Source organism: Corticium candelabrum, chromosome 21 (genome assembly GCF_963422355.1).
Source record: "Corticium candelabrum chromosome 21, ooCorCand1.1, whole genome shotgun sequence".
Lineage (NCBI taxonomy): Eukaryota > Metazoa > Porifera > Homoscleromorpha > Homosclerophorida > Plakinidae > Corticium > Corticium candelabrum.
In genome coordinates this window covers 2,371,552-2,386,815 of record NC_085105.1, presented here as the reverse complement: position 1 = coordinate 2,386,815, position 15,264 = coordinate 2,371,552, and the positions used below count along the sequence as shown (strand labels likewise).

The 15,264-nt window shown below is 43.6% G+C and overlaps 3 protein-coding genes across 3 annotated transcripts in view; 1 reads left to right on the top strand and 2 right to left on the bottom strand.

Annotated features, from left to right (window-relative positions):
• Positions 1-108: 108 nt before the first annotated feature.
• LOC134196260 (ras-related GTP-binding protein A-like) lies at positions 109-4,279 on the bottom strand. Its single transcript, XM_062665350.1, has 8 exons — positions 4,202-4,279; positions 4,031-4,130; positions 2,866-3,155; positions 2,656-2,751; positions 2,479-2,601; positions 2,332-2,423; positions 378-493; positions 109-315 (listed from the first exon to the last, which is right to left on the bottom strand). Exons 1-8 carry the CDS (start codon positions 4,211-4,213, stop codon positions 212-214), a joined length of 933 nt encoding a protein of 310 aa, XP_062521334.1. The 5' UTR covers positions 4,214-4,279; the 3' UTR covers positions 109-211.
• A 962-nt stretch (positions 4,280-5,241) lies between these two features.
• Positions 5,242-6,694, top strand: LOC134196259 (protrudin-like). Its single transcript, XM_062665349.1, has one exon. The coding sequence runs from the start codon at positions 5,333-5,335 to the stop codon at positions 6,485-6,487; it is 1,155 nt and encodes a 384-aa protein (XP_062521333.1). The 5' UTR covers positions 5,242-5,332; the 3' UTR covers positions 6,488-6,694.
• The window catches only part of LOC134196261 (SPRY domain-containing protein 7-like), a 9,356-nt gene continuing 684 nt past the window's right edge, over positions 6,593-15,264 (bottom strand). Inside the window, exons 3-5 of the mRNA XM_062665351.1 lie at positions 14,531-14,691; positions 11,009-11,111; positions 6,593-6,732 (exon numbers count right to left, since the gene is read on the bottom strand). Of these exons, the coding sequence (XP_062521335.1) occupies positions 6,635-6,732; positions 11,009-11,111; positions 14,531-14,691 (362 nt within the window). The 3' untranslated portion in view covers positions 6,593-6,634. The remainder of the gene's footprint in view (positions 6,733-11,008; positions 11,112-14,530; positions 14,692-15,264) is intronic.

Sequence of the window (15,264 nt, the reverse complement as noted above, 5' to 3'; positions counted from 1 at the left end):
ACACACACACACACACACACACACACACACACACACACGTATGTACCCATTACATCCTGCGACTGCCGGTCCAGTCACAAACCAATGAAACCAAACAGCAAGCTGCACCTGTGAATACATCACTTGTTGGTTAATACGCCAGCTTATCCTCAGTACGCTGTGCAATATAAGCCACAAAACAGACCAGTACAATCTACTACAGCTGTATATCTCAGACTTGCACAGCGTGCAGAGCAGATGGTCCACTATCCAATTTCTCCAATTTTTCAAAGTGCTTTCGAGCATTCCTAATGTTGACCAGAATTGCCGCCGAAGCTGTCAACACAAACAGATGCCACTATGACAACGAATCCTAATGCAAGTCCACTGAGCCTTACGAAGAGTGCAATCTGATGTGATGACCATGACGTACGTATTTGATGTGAACACATCGATGTAGGCAGCGAACTGTGAATTGCGAACTTCCATGCTCTGAAAGTGAGCTTGCAGTTTGCTGCCGGGAATACACAAAAGGTAAATATAATAAATAAATATACAATAAATATAATACATAAATAATACATTAATTTAAAAAAATTTAAATAAATAATAATATTAATACATTAAATAACAATATTATTAATAATATTAACTAATATAAATAAATAATTAAATAAATAATATTATCAAATACGTAAATAATAAATTAACATAAAATAAATAAAATAAATAAATAATAAATTACCATACAATATATAAAATAAATAAATTACCATACAATATATAAAATAAATAAAAAATAAATTAACATAAAATAAATAAAATAAATAAATAATATATTAATATACAATAAATAAAATAAATAAATAATAAATTACCATACAATAAATAAAATAAATAAATAATAAATTAACATACAATAAATAAATATGTTAATTAATATAGTAAATATATAACATAATAAAATACCAATAAATTAATTTTTAAATACAATAAATATATAACATCTAATATATAAAGCTCAAATTGTCTGTCTGTCTGTGTGTGTGTGTATGTTCGCGTTTGGCGGTCACGTCTTTTGTCCGTTTGCAACCGAAATCGGCACGCACAGAGGAAGGTTTGCGTAAAAAATAAAAAAAATATTGCACCGGGTCCCCTCTCGAGGGATCGACCCACGCGTGAAATTTCTCGACGACGCAAACGCTACACATTGCAGTTCATTCGAACACACGCCCGCACCAGTCCCGTGTAGACCCTATGCATCGCTGTCCTTCGAAAAGCTTCGAGCAATCGAATATCTCTTGCCGACGAAACTTACTCTTCTATCGCTTGCGTTTCTCTCCAAATTCTGATCACATTTGCACCGAATCCAACCTACACGTTTTCTGCAGCAAGCGCTACACGGGGAGTGTGTCGATTTCTATCGAAACAAGCGCGAAGAGCAAAATTCGAATTTATTCAGCATATCCGGGACCTCGCAACAAAGATTGCACGTGACGTGTCCACAGACCTATCTTTACACTACAGTATCTTGCCCGTACGAAGGACGGGCCATGTGTACTAGTCTACTATATAAAGCTCAAATTGTCTGTCTGTCTGTCTGTGTGTGTTCGCGTTTGGGAGCCACGTCTTTTCTCCGTTCGCAACCGAAATCGGTACGCACACTCGGCACGTACAGGGAAAGGTTTCCGTAAAAAAATTTAAAAAAAGTATGCACCGGGTCCCCTCTCGAGGGGTCGACCCCCGCGTAAAATTTTTCGATGACGCAAACGCTACACATTCCGGTTCATTCGGACACACGCCCACGCCAGTCCTGTGTAGACCGTATGCATTGTCGTCCTTCGCAAAGCTTCGAGCAATCGAATATCTCTTGCCGACGAAACTTACTCTTCTATCGCTTTCGTTTCTCTCCAAATTCTGATTGCATTTGCACCGAATCCAACCTACACGTTTTCTGCAGCAAGCGCTACACGGGGAGTGTGTCGATATCGATCGAAACAAGTGCGAAGAGCAAGCTTCGAAATCATTAAGCGCATCCGGGACCTGGCAAAAAAAGATGCACGTGACGTGTCCTCAGACCTAACTTTACACTACAGTATCTTGCCCGTACAAAGAACGGGCCATGTATACTAGTAATAAATAAACATACAATAAATACAATAAATAAATAATATTGTAAATTATATATACTAAATACAATTAAAAATATCATAATATTAATAAATAATTATAATAAATTAATATAATAATATTAATCTATTTTGTATACTCCACAGATGTGTCACGATTCACAGTTTACTTAGCTACTATGCATGTATTAGCTCTCAGATAGCTGCAAGTCATGCTTCTCACCTGCAGCTCAGTTTAAACTGCTTGATAATATTACTGATCTTCTCAAACCGATGCATGTCATTGTGCGGCTTGCGCTTCGAATGCGAAATTACCTAAACAACAATTGATATCAATGCAGGTAAACATCTCGCATGACTGCAGACTGACGAGAAAAGTCGCACGCTCAAACAACAACACTTCGTCGGCCTCCATGATTTCAGCAAACTGGTCGAGATTGGATTCCAGCTGCCTCACGTTTGGAATTAGTTGATAAACAATCGACGACCACGCCTATTGATGCACAAAGGTTTCCTATTTTCTATTGATATCAATCATAAGAGTCACCTTGTAGAGAGTCTCATCCCAGATTGATGTGCTAAAGCAGCTGCATTGCAATGGCAGCGAGAACTTTCGGAGCTCCTGCTCTCGTTCTGAAAAAATCTAAAGAACAAATAACACTTATGATTGATTAGACATTGACACAAATAGTGTGTGTGTGTGTGTGTGTGTGTGTGTGTGTGTGTGTGTGTGTGTGTGCACGTACACGATTTTCACCTGATGTCTTTGATCTTCTTGAACTAAATCCATCTTATGAATGAGGCAGAACACTTTTGCCTGTGGTGAATTCTGAAGGATTGCCTCCAAGCACGACTGGTAGTAGTGCATGTCTCGCTCCACCTCACGACTCTCCACATCAAACACATAAATGAGGACCTCAACGTTCTTGAAAATGTTGTCACGTTGGCTTGTAAAGTAGTTCTCCATGAACGCCTCCTGACCACCGCAGTCCCACAAATTCAATACCAAATTGCCGAGGAATCGAACGTGTGAATGCTCAACATCAACTAGAAAAACAGAAAAGATGTATTGGTGTCTTCTAAAACAGGGCTCGAAAGTTTGCATGTTTATGGTAATTTCCATAACAGAGTCTCAATAAATACGTGTACTGTACTGTCTAGCCAGGGCGAGGCGCTTCAGTAGGCTACCTAGACGATCAGAAAACTCTATTGGGATGTGTTACTCACCAACACGAGGCGCCTACAGATACCATACAACAAGTACTAGTTTTGATGTAGGACGTATACAAATTTGACAAGCAGACAAATAGACATACAAACAGACAGACAGGTAAACAGACAGACAGACAGACATACAAGCACACACAAAGACAAACACAAACAGACAGACAGACAGACGGACAACCAGACAGACAAACAGACAGACAAACAGACAGACAGACATACAAACACACACAGACAAACACAAACAGACAGACAGATAGACAGACAGACAGACAACCAGACAGACAGACAGACAACCAGACAGACAAACAGACAGACACAGAGACAAACACAAACAGACACAGACAGACAACCAGACAGACAGACCGACAGACAGAATTACAGACAGACAAACATACAGACATCCATACAAACAATGCACAGATCTAATCTCCAACAATTCTCCAACTACAACACACACTACTCCCATACCGTACAAGCCACTCAACATGTACATCTGTGCCTACACCACCGGCTTATGCAACAACATACACATGTGACGTTACGACACCCGCACACCCACACACACACACACACACACACACACACACACACACACACGCACACACACACACACACACACACACACACGCACACACACGCACACACACACACACACACACACACACACACAACATGCCAAACAGGCAACGACCAACTTGTTGCTCCCAGCCGTCGAGTGTCTCTAGCTATATAATTTGCGAAGATAATCGAGCGCATGCTCGTCTTGCCCGAGCCGCTCTTTCCCATCAACAGAACCTGAAAACGACGCGAAACAGCGCCACCATTATCATTACATCAAGACAGTAGAAAGTTTACACGGATTGTACTTTCTTCTTCATCGTTAAACTCTATTTTCCGCCGCAATTCATCAGAGACGCAAACGTCAAGTAAGCGCCCGGGATATTATAATCACGTGGTGCGTTTAATCACGTGGTGTGTTGAATCACGTGACTTACTAAGCCAGTTATTATAATACGTGACTATGAGTAAACTGATTTATGATAGTAGCGAGTTTTCTTATAGTTTCTGCGATTGCTGTATTATTGACATAGACAATATTTGAAAATATATTTAGAAACAAATAAAAAATTATATAAAACAAACAAAAAAATATATACAAAAAATTTACATAAAAACAAAAAATTATATAAAAAACAAAAAAATTATATAAAATAACAAAAAAATAAATAAAAAAGCAAAAAAATTACATAAAAAAATTAAATAAAAAGGCAAAAAAATTATATAAAAATCAAAAATTATATAAAAAAATTATGTAAAAGAAAAAAATTATTATATAAAAAGACAAAAAATTAGATAAAAAACAGAAAATTTATATAAAAACAAAAAAATTATATAAAAAACAGAAAATTTATATAAAAAACAAAAAAATTATATAAAAAGCAAAAAATTATATAAGAACAAAAAATTATATAGAAAAACAAAATTATATAAAAAAGCAAAAAATTATATGAAAAACAGAAAATTATATAAAAAGAACAAAAAATTATATAAAAAACACAAAATTATATTATAAAACAAAAATATTATATAAAAACAAAAAACTGTAAGTTGTTATCCGGGCAATGATGCCTTATAGTGTTAATGACGTGATTATTTATCCAGCGAGATTCCTAAACTGTGTAACGTTGGTTAGTCTGTTAGTGTTTCTTGAGGTGTGTGGCTAGACTCTATTGCACTTCATGACAAGCTATACGTAAATCAGATACGCACGTACACGTGTACATACGGGACATTATAATCACGTGATGTATTATTACGTGTTACTTAAGTGTTAGTCACGTGATGAGTAATCATGTGATTCCTAATAGGCAAGATTCGTGGACAAATTGTGCAACGTCGATGAGTCCGCTAGGTGGTGACGGTGTGTGGTGAGGTGGCGTCTCGTCTCGATACGCTCTGATCATACAAATCGAGTGGGCGTGTCCACCCGTGTGTTCATGTCCTCTGGTCTCGACATACAGCAATTCGTCGGTCGCGTCGACGTGCTGCGCGCGTCTCTGTGGCCTCTCCTGTGGGTACATCCCATCGTCTCCGACCTCGTCCATTGGGTTTCGCCTCTACGCTCGTCGCTCACTCTCGTCTGTCTCTGTGCGGCCTGTTTGTTCGCCGAACATTGGATTCCAGTCGCTTTTCTTACCTTATCTCTAATGCTCGTGTTCGGTTTCGTCAAATCGAAAGCGTCTGAGGCGTCTTCGGATAATGCGCATGCGCGAAGCGACAGACCGCGATATCGCGATAATACGACGCAGTTTCTCGCGTTATGTCACGAGGACGTGGTGAAAACGGAGGAGAGCATTCGCAAGTTTCGCTGTCTGGTCGAACAATTGCAAGCGGGCGTCCTGCAGGCGTTCCACGTGACCGAGGAGATGAGAGGCGTGCTGTACTGGCGGCAACCAGTCAGGACAGCGAAATACCTGATCGGTTCAGTGTTGATATCAATAACCTACTGGCTGGTGTCATGGAGATTGGTGCTTGTTGTTGTTATTGTGTGGAGCTTTATGGTAAACGGATGTCTATACGAGATGATACATGAGAGAATGAAGAGATTCAAGCGAGTCAAGAAAAGATTGTCGACTCCGATTATCACGATTACCGACACAGTCAAAGAGACTGTGGACCCGGTATCCAACGGTGAACTATCAGTGAAGCAAGTGGAAGCTGCCAATTCGTCAAACGACGACAACGACGACGAGATCGACATTCAATCGTTGAATCGATTTGCACTGGACGATTCGACCGACTCTGGTGATACCGGACCGACACGTAGTCTACAGGAGAGCATAAACACGGATGTGACAGTCGACTCCGAGGTCGTCAAGTCATCGGCGTTGTCACGATTTCTTCGACGACGAACGACTGCGAATGCTCGTGTTGTATCCAAACGTAGAAAACCTGTCAAGCCTCGATGCTTCTCGTGTAACAAATCGCTTCGTTCGTCGCACGTCTTTTGCTCGAGTTGCGGTGATAAATTCTGTGGGAACTGCTGCGGCAATCAGGTTCTTCGATCACAACTGGGGGCGACGTCGCCGGCTGCTTACCAGGAGAAGGTCTTCGTGTGTGGACGATGCTATTTTCGGTTGCTCAAGAAGTGATGTGACACGCCCCCGGGTGTATAGTATTTATTATTGATTGAAAAATTGTCTTTCAACAATGTGTTAATATTAATATTAATAAACAGATATGTTTGTACTGTAGATATTTGCCTTTTTGTCACATGTACTGGTGTACACGTAAGGTGCCTACAGAATGTTTTGTTCAAACATGATTTGCTCGAAACCTTCCGGAGCTGGATAGATGAAGTCGGTGAAGATGACGTCCAGGATTGCCGCGTCGTCGACTGTAAGGCAGTGTTTGTTAGGTGTGTGTGTGTGTCGGTGTGTGTGTGTCGGTGTGTGTGTGTGTGTGTGTGTGTCGGTGTGTGTGTGTCGGTGTGTGTGTGTCGGTGTGTGTGTGTGTGTGTGTGTGTGTCGGTGTGTGTGTGTGTGTGTGTCGGTGTGTGTGTGTGTGTGTGTGTGTGTGTGTGTGTCGGTGTGTGTGTGTCGGTGTGTGTGTGTGTGTCGGTGTGTGTGTGTGTGTCGGTGTGTGTGTGTGTGTCGGTGTGTGTGTGTGTGTCGGTGTGTGTGTGTGTGTGTCGGTGTGTGTGTGTGTGTGTGTCGGTGTGTGTGTGTGTGTGTCGGTGTGTGTGTGTGTGTGTGTCGGTGTGTGTGTGTGTCGGTGTGTGTGTGTGTCGGTGTGTGTGTGTGTGTCGGTGTGTGTGTGTGTGTCGGTGTGTGTGTGTGTGTCGGTGTGTGTGTGTGTGTCGGTGTGTGTGTGTCGGTGTGTGTGTGTGTGTGTGTGTGTGTGTGTCGGTGTGTGTCGGTGTGTGTGTGTGTGTGTGTGTGTGTGTGTGTGTGTGTGTGTGTGTGTGTGTCGGTGTGTGTGTGTGTGTGTGTGTGTGTGTGTGTCGGTGTGTGTGTCGGTGTGTGTGTGTGTGTGTGTGTGTGTGTGTGTCGGTGTGTGTGTGTGTGTCGGTGTGTGTGTGTGTGTGTCGGTGTGTGTGTGTGTGTCGGTGTGTGTGTGTGTGTCGGTGTGTGTGTGTGTGTCGGTGTGTGTGTGTGTGTGTGTGTGTGTGTGTGTGTGTGTGTGTCGGTGTGTGTGTGTGTGTGTGTGTGTGTGTGTCGGTGTGTGTGTGTGTGTGTGTGTGTGTGTGTGTGTGTGTGTGTCGGTGTGTGTGTGTGTGTGTGTGTGTGTGTGTGTGTGTGTCGGTGTGTGTGTGTGTGTCGGTGTGTGTGTGTGTGTGTGTGTGTGTGTGTGTGTGTGTGTGTCGGTGTGTGTGTGTGTGTCGGTGTGTGTGTGTGTGTGTGTGTGTGTGTCGGTGTGTGTCGGTGTGTGTGTGTGTGTGTGTGTGTGTGTGTGTCGGTGTGTGTCGGTGTGTGTGTGTCGGTGTGTGTCGGTGTGTGTGTGTGTGTCGGTGTGTGTGTGTGTGTCGGTGTGTGTGTGTGTGTGTCGGTGTGTGTGTGTGTGTGTGTGTGTGTGTGTGTCGGTGTGTGTGTGTGTGTGTGTGTGTGTGTGTGTGTGTGTGTCGGTGTGTGTGTGTGTGTGTGTGTCGGTGTGTGTGTGTGTCGGTGTGTGTGTGTGTGTGTGTGTGTCGGTGTGTGTGTGTGTGTGTGTGTCGGTGTGTGTGTGTCGGTGTGTGTGTCGGTGTGTGTGTGTCGGTGTGTGTGTGTGTCGGTGTGTGTCGGTGTGTGTGTGTGTCGGTGTGTGTGTGTGTCGGTGTGTGTCGGTGTGTGTGTGTGTCGGTGTGTGTCGGTGTGTGTGTGTGTGTGTCGGTGTGTGTGTGTGTGTGTGTGTGTGTCGGTGTGTGTGTGTGTGTGTGTGTGTGTGTGTGTCGGTGTGTGTGTGTGTGTGTGTGTGTGTGTGTGTGTGTGTGTGTGTGTGTGTGTGTGTGTGTGTGTGTGTGTGTGTGTGTGTGTGTCGGTGTGTGTGTGTGTGTGTGTGTGTCGGTGTGTGTGTGTGTGTGTGTGTCGGTGTGTGTGTGTGTGTGTGTGTCGGTGTGTGTGTGTGTGTGTGTGTCGGTGTGTGTGTCGGTGTGTGTGTGTGTGTGTGTGTGTGTCGGTGTGTGTGTGTGTGTGTGTGTGTCGGTGTGTGTCGGTGTGTGTGTGTGTGTGTGTCGGTGTGTGTGTGTGTGTGTGTGTCGGTGTGTGTGTGTGTGTGTCGGTGTGTGTGTGTGTGTGTCGGTGTGTGTGTGTGTCGGTGTGTGTGTGTGTGTGTGTCGGTGTGTGTGTGTGTCGGTGTGTGTGTGTGTGTGTGTCGGTGTGTGTGTGTGTGTGTGTCGGTGTGTGTGTGTGTGTGTGTGTGTGTGTGTGTGTGTGTGTGTGTGTGTGTGTGTGTGTGTGTGTGTGTGTGTGTGTGTGTGTGTCGGTGTGTGTGTGTGTCGGTGTGTGTGTGTGTCGGTGTGTGTGTGTGTCGGTGTGTGTGTGTGTGTGTGTGTGTGTGTGTGTGTGTGTGTGTGTGTGTGTGTGTGTGTGTGTGTGTGTGTGTGTGTGTCGGTGTGTGTGTGTGTGTGTGTGTGTCGGTGTGTGTGTGTGTGTGTGTGTGTCGGTGTGTGTGTGTGTGTGTGTGTGTGTGTGTGTGTGTGTGTGTGTCGGTGTGTGTGTGTGTGTGTGTCGGTGTGTGTGTGTGTGTGTGTGTCGGTGTGTGTGTCGGTGTGTGTGTGTCGGTGTGTGTGTGTCGGTGTGTCGGTGTGTGTGTGTGTGTGTGTGTGTGTGTGTGTGTGTGTGTGTGTGTGTGTGTGTGTGTGTGTGTGTGTGTGTGTGTGTCGGTGTGTGTGTGTGTGTGTGTCGTGTGTGTGTGTGTGTGTGTGTGTGTGTGTGTGTGTGTGTGTGTGTGTGTGTGTGTGTGTGTGTGTCGGTGTGTGTGTGTGTGTGTCGGTGTGTGTGTGTGTGTGTGTGTGTGTGTCGGTGTGTGTGTGTGTGTGTGTGTCGGTGTGTGTGTGTGTGTGTGTGTGTGTGTGTGTGTGTGTGTGTGTGTGTCGGTGTGTGTGTGTGTGTGTGTGTGTCGGTGTGTGTGTGTGTGTGTGTGTGTGTGTGTGTGTGTGTGTGTGTGTGTGTGTGTCGGTGTGTGTGTGTGTGTGTCGGTGTGTGTGTGTGTGTGTGTGTGTGTGTGTGTGTGTGTCGGTGTGTGTGTGTGTGTGTGTCGGTGTGTGTGTGTGTGTGTGTGTGTGTGTCGGTGTGTGTGTGTGTGTGTGTGTGTGTGTGTGTGTGTGTGTGTGTGTGTCGGTGTGTGTGTGTGTCGGTGTGTGTCGGTGTGTGTGTGTGTCGGTGTGTGTGTGTGTGTGTGTGTGTGTCGGTGTGTGTGTGTGTCGGTGTGTGTGTGTGTGTGTGTGTGTCGGTGTGTGTGTGTGTGTGTGTGTGTCGGTGTGTGTGTGTGTGTGTGTGTGTGTGTGTGTCGGTGTGTGTGTGTGTGTGTGTGTGTGTGTGTGTGTGTGTGTGTGTGTGTGTGTGTCGGTGTGTGTGTGTGTGTGTGTCGGTGTGTGTGTGTGTGTGTGTGTGTCGGTGTGTGTGTGTGTGTGTGTGTCGGTGTGTGTGTCGGTGTGTGTGTGTGTGTGTGTCGGTGTGTGTGTGTGTGTGTGTGTGTGTGTCGGTGTGTGTGTGTGTGTGTGTGTGTGTGTGTCGGTGTGTGTGTGTGTGTGTCGGTGTGTGTGTGTGTCGGTGTGTGTGTGTGTGTGTGTCGGTGTGTGTGTGTGTGTCGGTGTGTGTGTGTGTCGGTGTGTGTGTGTGTGTGTGTCGGTGTGTGTGTGTGTGTGTCGGTGTGTGTGTGTGTGTGTCGGTGTGTGTGTGTGTGTGTGTGTGTGGTGTGTGTGTGTGTGTGTGTGTGTGTGTGTGTGTGTGTGTCGGTGTGTGTGTGTGTCGGTGTGTGTGTGTGTCGGTGTGTGTGTGTGTCGGTGTGTGTGTGTGTGTGTGTGTGTGTGTGTGTGTGTGTGTGTGTCGGTGTGTGTGTGTGTCGGTGTGTGTGTGTGTGTGTGTGTGTGTGTGTGTCGGTGTGTGTGTGTGTGTGTGTGTGTGTGTGTGTGTGTGTGTGTGTGTGTGTGTGTGTGTGTCGGTGTGTGTGTGTCGGTGTGTGTGTGTCGGTGTGTGTGTGTCGGTGTGTCGGTGTGTGTGTGTGTGTGTGTGTGTGTGTGTGTGTGTGTGTGTGTCGGTGTGTGTGTGTGTGTGTGTGTGTGTGTGTGTCGGTGTGTGTGTGTGTGTGTGTGTGTGTGTGTGTGTGTGTGTGTGTGTGTGTCGGTGTGTGTGTGTGTGTGTGTCGGTGTGTGTGTGTGTGTGTGTGTGTGTGTGTGTGTGTCGGTGTGTGTGTGTGTGTGTGTGTCGGTGTGTGTGTGTGTGTGTGTGTGTGTCGGTGTGTGTGTGTGTGTGTGTGTGTGTGTGTGTGTGTGTGTGTGTGTGTGTGTGTGTGTGTGTGTGTGTGTCGGTGTGTGTGTGTGTGTGTGTGTGTGTGTGTGTGTGTTGTGTGTGTGTGTGTGTGTGTGTGTGTGTGTGTGTGTGTGTGTGTCGTGTGTGTGTGTGTGTGTGTGTGTGTGTGTGTGTGTGTGTGTGTGTGTGTGTGTGTGTGTGTGTGTGTGTGTTGTGTTCGCTTACCGTAGAAAAGTGGATAGACTCGTCCTCTGATTCCTGTGATGGGAAACTGAATTGACTTCCCATTGACGAAGATGTTGAGTTCTACGTGATCGTAACTACAGCCCTACAAACACATAATACGAAATATTAGAGCTTGCATACAAGAAAACATTCAACACACAACAATGTTGCAAGTTACGATTGTTTTTGGTTCAGCTTTATCTGCAGGGGATGTAACAAGCTTTGAAAAAAGGTCAGGCAAAATAAATTAATTAGATACATCGGTTAATAATAAATAAATAAATAAATAAATAAATATTAATTAATTAATTAATGCATGGGCATGCTTGATGTGGTGTCTGCCCTAGCAATCCTGGATATCATTAGACAACGTGCCAGATGTTGTAGGTCAGGTGCCTGTCTCGTGTCCCCCACCTTCCAGGATTCTCTCGTTTGGAAAACGAGAGAAGCCTATAACAACAGAGACAGAACGAGCCTAAAGATAGAAAATATCTAATATATGTACCTGTAGTTGTATGAAACAAAATATATTATTATTATTATTATATTTAATCAGCTATACCCTATTCCAGTTTACTCTTAACTTAACTTTAGGAAAACTGGGCCGGACCCGTCGAACCGCTTGCTACGGTCCTGATCTGTATGAGCAGAACCACAAATGACAATAGGCCAGGCATACATCACTCCCGGAAAGGCAACTCAACAACTACTGTTTGACAAAGGCATGCGCCACTCTCTTGAGGTCATAACTCATTCATCTCTTTCGGATGAAGCTTGGCTTCAAGCAACACTAACTTACCCATCAAATGTGGAGGTCTAGGTCTACAAGGGCTTATGGATCAGCTAGTATAGCTTTTATTAGCAGCTGCAATTGTAGTAGAAACTTGGTCAGTCACTTTCTTCACTAGGCAACCTTTGAGAAGTCAGGTTTTCTAATTGATAGTGAATCTAGTGCTAAACGAGAATTTCTATGTTGGAACTTTTGAGTTTAATGAGCCATAGCTGCAACTCTACCATTTAAATCAACAACTACTGCGGTGCGACCAAACATGCATTTACCGTACATTTGCAAGAATCTGGTTGCAGTATTGATTGCATCATGGGAACCGCCTCGTTTGAACAGTGCACATGCACTCACATACTCCACCAGCTCATTTTCTCGTAGATGTATATGTAGATGTCCTAAACATGCAAGCAGTCATTCCAGTCACATTATCAATGGCTGTCGGCGAGACGGCTGGCATGTATTCACGCTGCTGATTATGTAGCCATGCCAGCTCCCTCCAGACAGCATCTATGGTTTGTTGCATGGCATGAATAAATCGTGCCTGCCACCACAGCACCGTCAGTCGGTTGTTGTCAAGCTGTTCGCAGGCCCTTGATAGCTATTTGCGTTTCATTCCGATTGACGTCCAAATGTCTCAAAAGCAACCCGTTGAAGATGTGTTTGGCAAGAACGTCGGGAACTGCAACATCGCCGAGCAGTGGCAGGCCAAGCACAGAATGATAGAAAATGAGCAGCGTTTATGTCTTAGCGGAACCACGAAAAGTAAATGCATATTTGGTCCCACCGCAACCCAAACATAGTAGTTGATTTAAATGGTAGAGTTGCAGATATGGCCTATTGTAATGTTGATTCACAATCACAACACACACTTCAGTCTCAAGTTGATAGTAGGAGCTATGAAGCCCTCAAACTTTCGTGCACTCTGAGAGACCAAGCCAGACTTAACACAATTTCAGAACCACATGCTGGAACATGGCTAAGAGCTATTCCTAACCCAAACATTTGCCTTTCCATGAACAGGCATGAGTTCTGTATTGCTGTTTGTTCATGGTTGGGCATAACTCTTTTCCAGTACATCCTTCTGCTGTAAGATGCAAGTGTGGTCAGATAATTGACAGTTTTTGTGACCATGTCCTTGGCTGCTGTCAGACTCATTTACGGTCAAAACGTCACGATGCTCTCAGAGACATTATCTTCAATGCTTTATTGATAGATAACAAAGGCACTCAAAGGAGCAAAGATTCGCGTCAGACACCTGTGATCACCATGAAGACGCCTTCCACACCAATTACTTGACTGGTCGTCCTGCTTACTTTGATAGAACCATACATAATTCGTGCCTCGTCCCCAGGTGTTCGCCTTGCTCCTCTGTGCAGTGCTTGCGTGTCACATGACTAGGCTGAGGTAGCCTCGTCCCCAGGCATTAGTCTTGCTTCTCTACGGAGGGATGAGGCTAACACCTGGGGATGAGGCTACATAATGCGTTCCAACCTAAATTTGTGTTAAGTTCAGCAACTGTTGCAGGTTCTGCCAGTCTGGCCAGAGAGATTGAGAAAGACACCAAATATGATGACTTCGTGTCCTTTTCTGGTGCACTCTTCTATCCTCTGGTATTGGAATTATTTGGAGCTTGCACTCCTGCCAGCCTGGAAAGTTTGAGAACCATTGCTACCAAAACAATTACTTCAAACATCACTTCGTTTTCACAGGCCTACAATAACCTTATGCAGCAGCTGTCAGTTAGCTTGTGGAAGTCTAATGCTAGACTGATAGAAAGTAGACTACTTTTAGATTCAGATGACTGTTTTTGGGACTTGCCTGTTTAAGTCCGTTTCTGCCTTGTTGTAAGGAGTAAGGCATATATATATATATATATATATATATATATATATATATATATATATATATATATATATATATATATGCATGTATATATATTTTTTATTTTTAAATTTTTTATATTTTGCACACTAATAGTGGGCAAACAAATCACACACACACTCCCACATAACATTGTCAACATAATTTTTGGTTCTCTACGATCTGGTTCTGGTTCTCTACAATATATCTGGTTCTCTATAATCCAGACGTCATAATGCTCTTCAACACATCATCTATCACACGTTACTTGTTGATGATGCTGGTTCACGCCTTGAAGAGCGTTGCAGTAGTACTTCTTTCAATCGTCCTGGAGATGTCTATCATCCCAATTTCACAAATGGCAATTCTGCTTATTTTGATGTTTCCATTTGGAATATCATGAAGCCTTCGTACATTATACCATCTTCAACTTTGGCTAGAGCTGCTGCATTTTCTGAAGAGGAAGAGAAGATGCTCATCACCAGACGGACGTGGAAGCTGCAGGCGGATGTTCCTACCCTTTGATAGTTGAAACGTTTGGTTTTTGGACACCTGCTAGTTTAGCTACACTAACAATAACTGCCTCTAAAACAATGACAAAAACTAGACTTTCATTTAGCGGTGGGATTTACCCACTGTATAAATAAATATGAATATATATACTATATATATGATTATTATCTAATTATCTTGTAAATAAATCAGCAACTGGAACCATCTCTCTCTCCCCCCCTCTCTCTCTCTACACACACACACACACACACACACACACACACACACACACACACACACACACACACACTGTCACCAAACGTCTTTACCAACACTCCACACAAACAACACAATTCACTACACATTAGTCGTACATCTCTCACCACTATATCACTTTCTACTGGCGCCGGATCGATTCTATGTAGCACCTCGTTGTTATGGCAAACGGTACCGTCCGAGCGAAGTACCCACGTGTTCGTGTCTTGACCTTGTGGTACAACATCAAGCTGACACCTGTCAGTGGCCAAACCTACACCCCATATGCCTAACACAAAAACATCACCACACGTCAGCATACTCAGTATAGTAATAATTCATCATGTAATACAATTCATTAGTTAATTAATTAATTAATTAAACATGTAGGTCACAACAATGCCTACTTATTTTATTAATATTAATAATTGATACCAACTTAAAGTTTGGTTCTGTTGCCATAGTAACAACCATGGTTATATCACAAAAGGCACCAACATGCAAAGACTAACTCAACTATCTAAATGCAATTTCAGACTAATGCCAATGCATATGCAGTATACCACAATTAATTAATTAATTAATTACAATAAATTAGTTGACATGTTTCTTGCAAATTGCAGACTAATAATAATGCATGGTATGCAGTATATACATCGACATTGCATGCCACATTAATTAATTAATTATTTATTTACAATAAATTAGTTGACATGTTTCCTGTAAATTCAGACTAATAATAACGTCTACCTACAGTTGCATGCAATATAGGTTCATTACATACCACAATTAATTAATTAATTACACTAAATTAGTTGACATATTTCTGGCAAATTGCAGACTAACAGTAATGCACATGCAG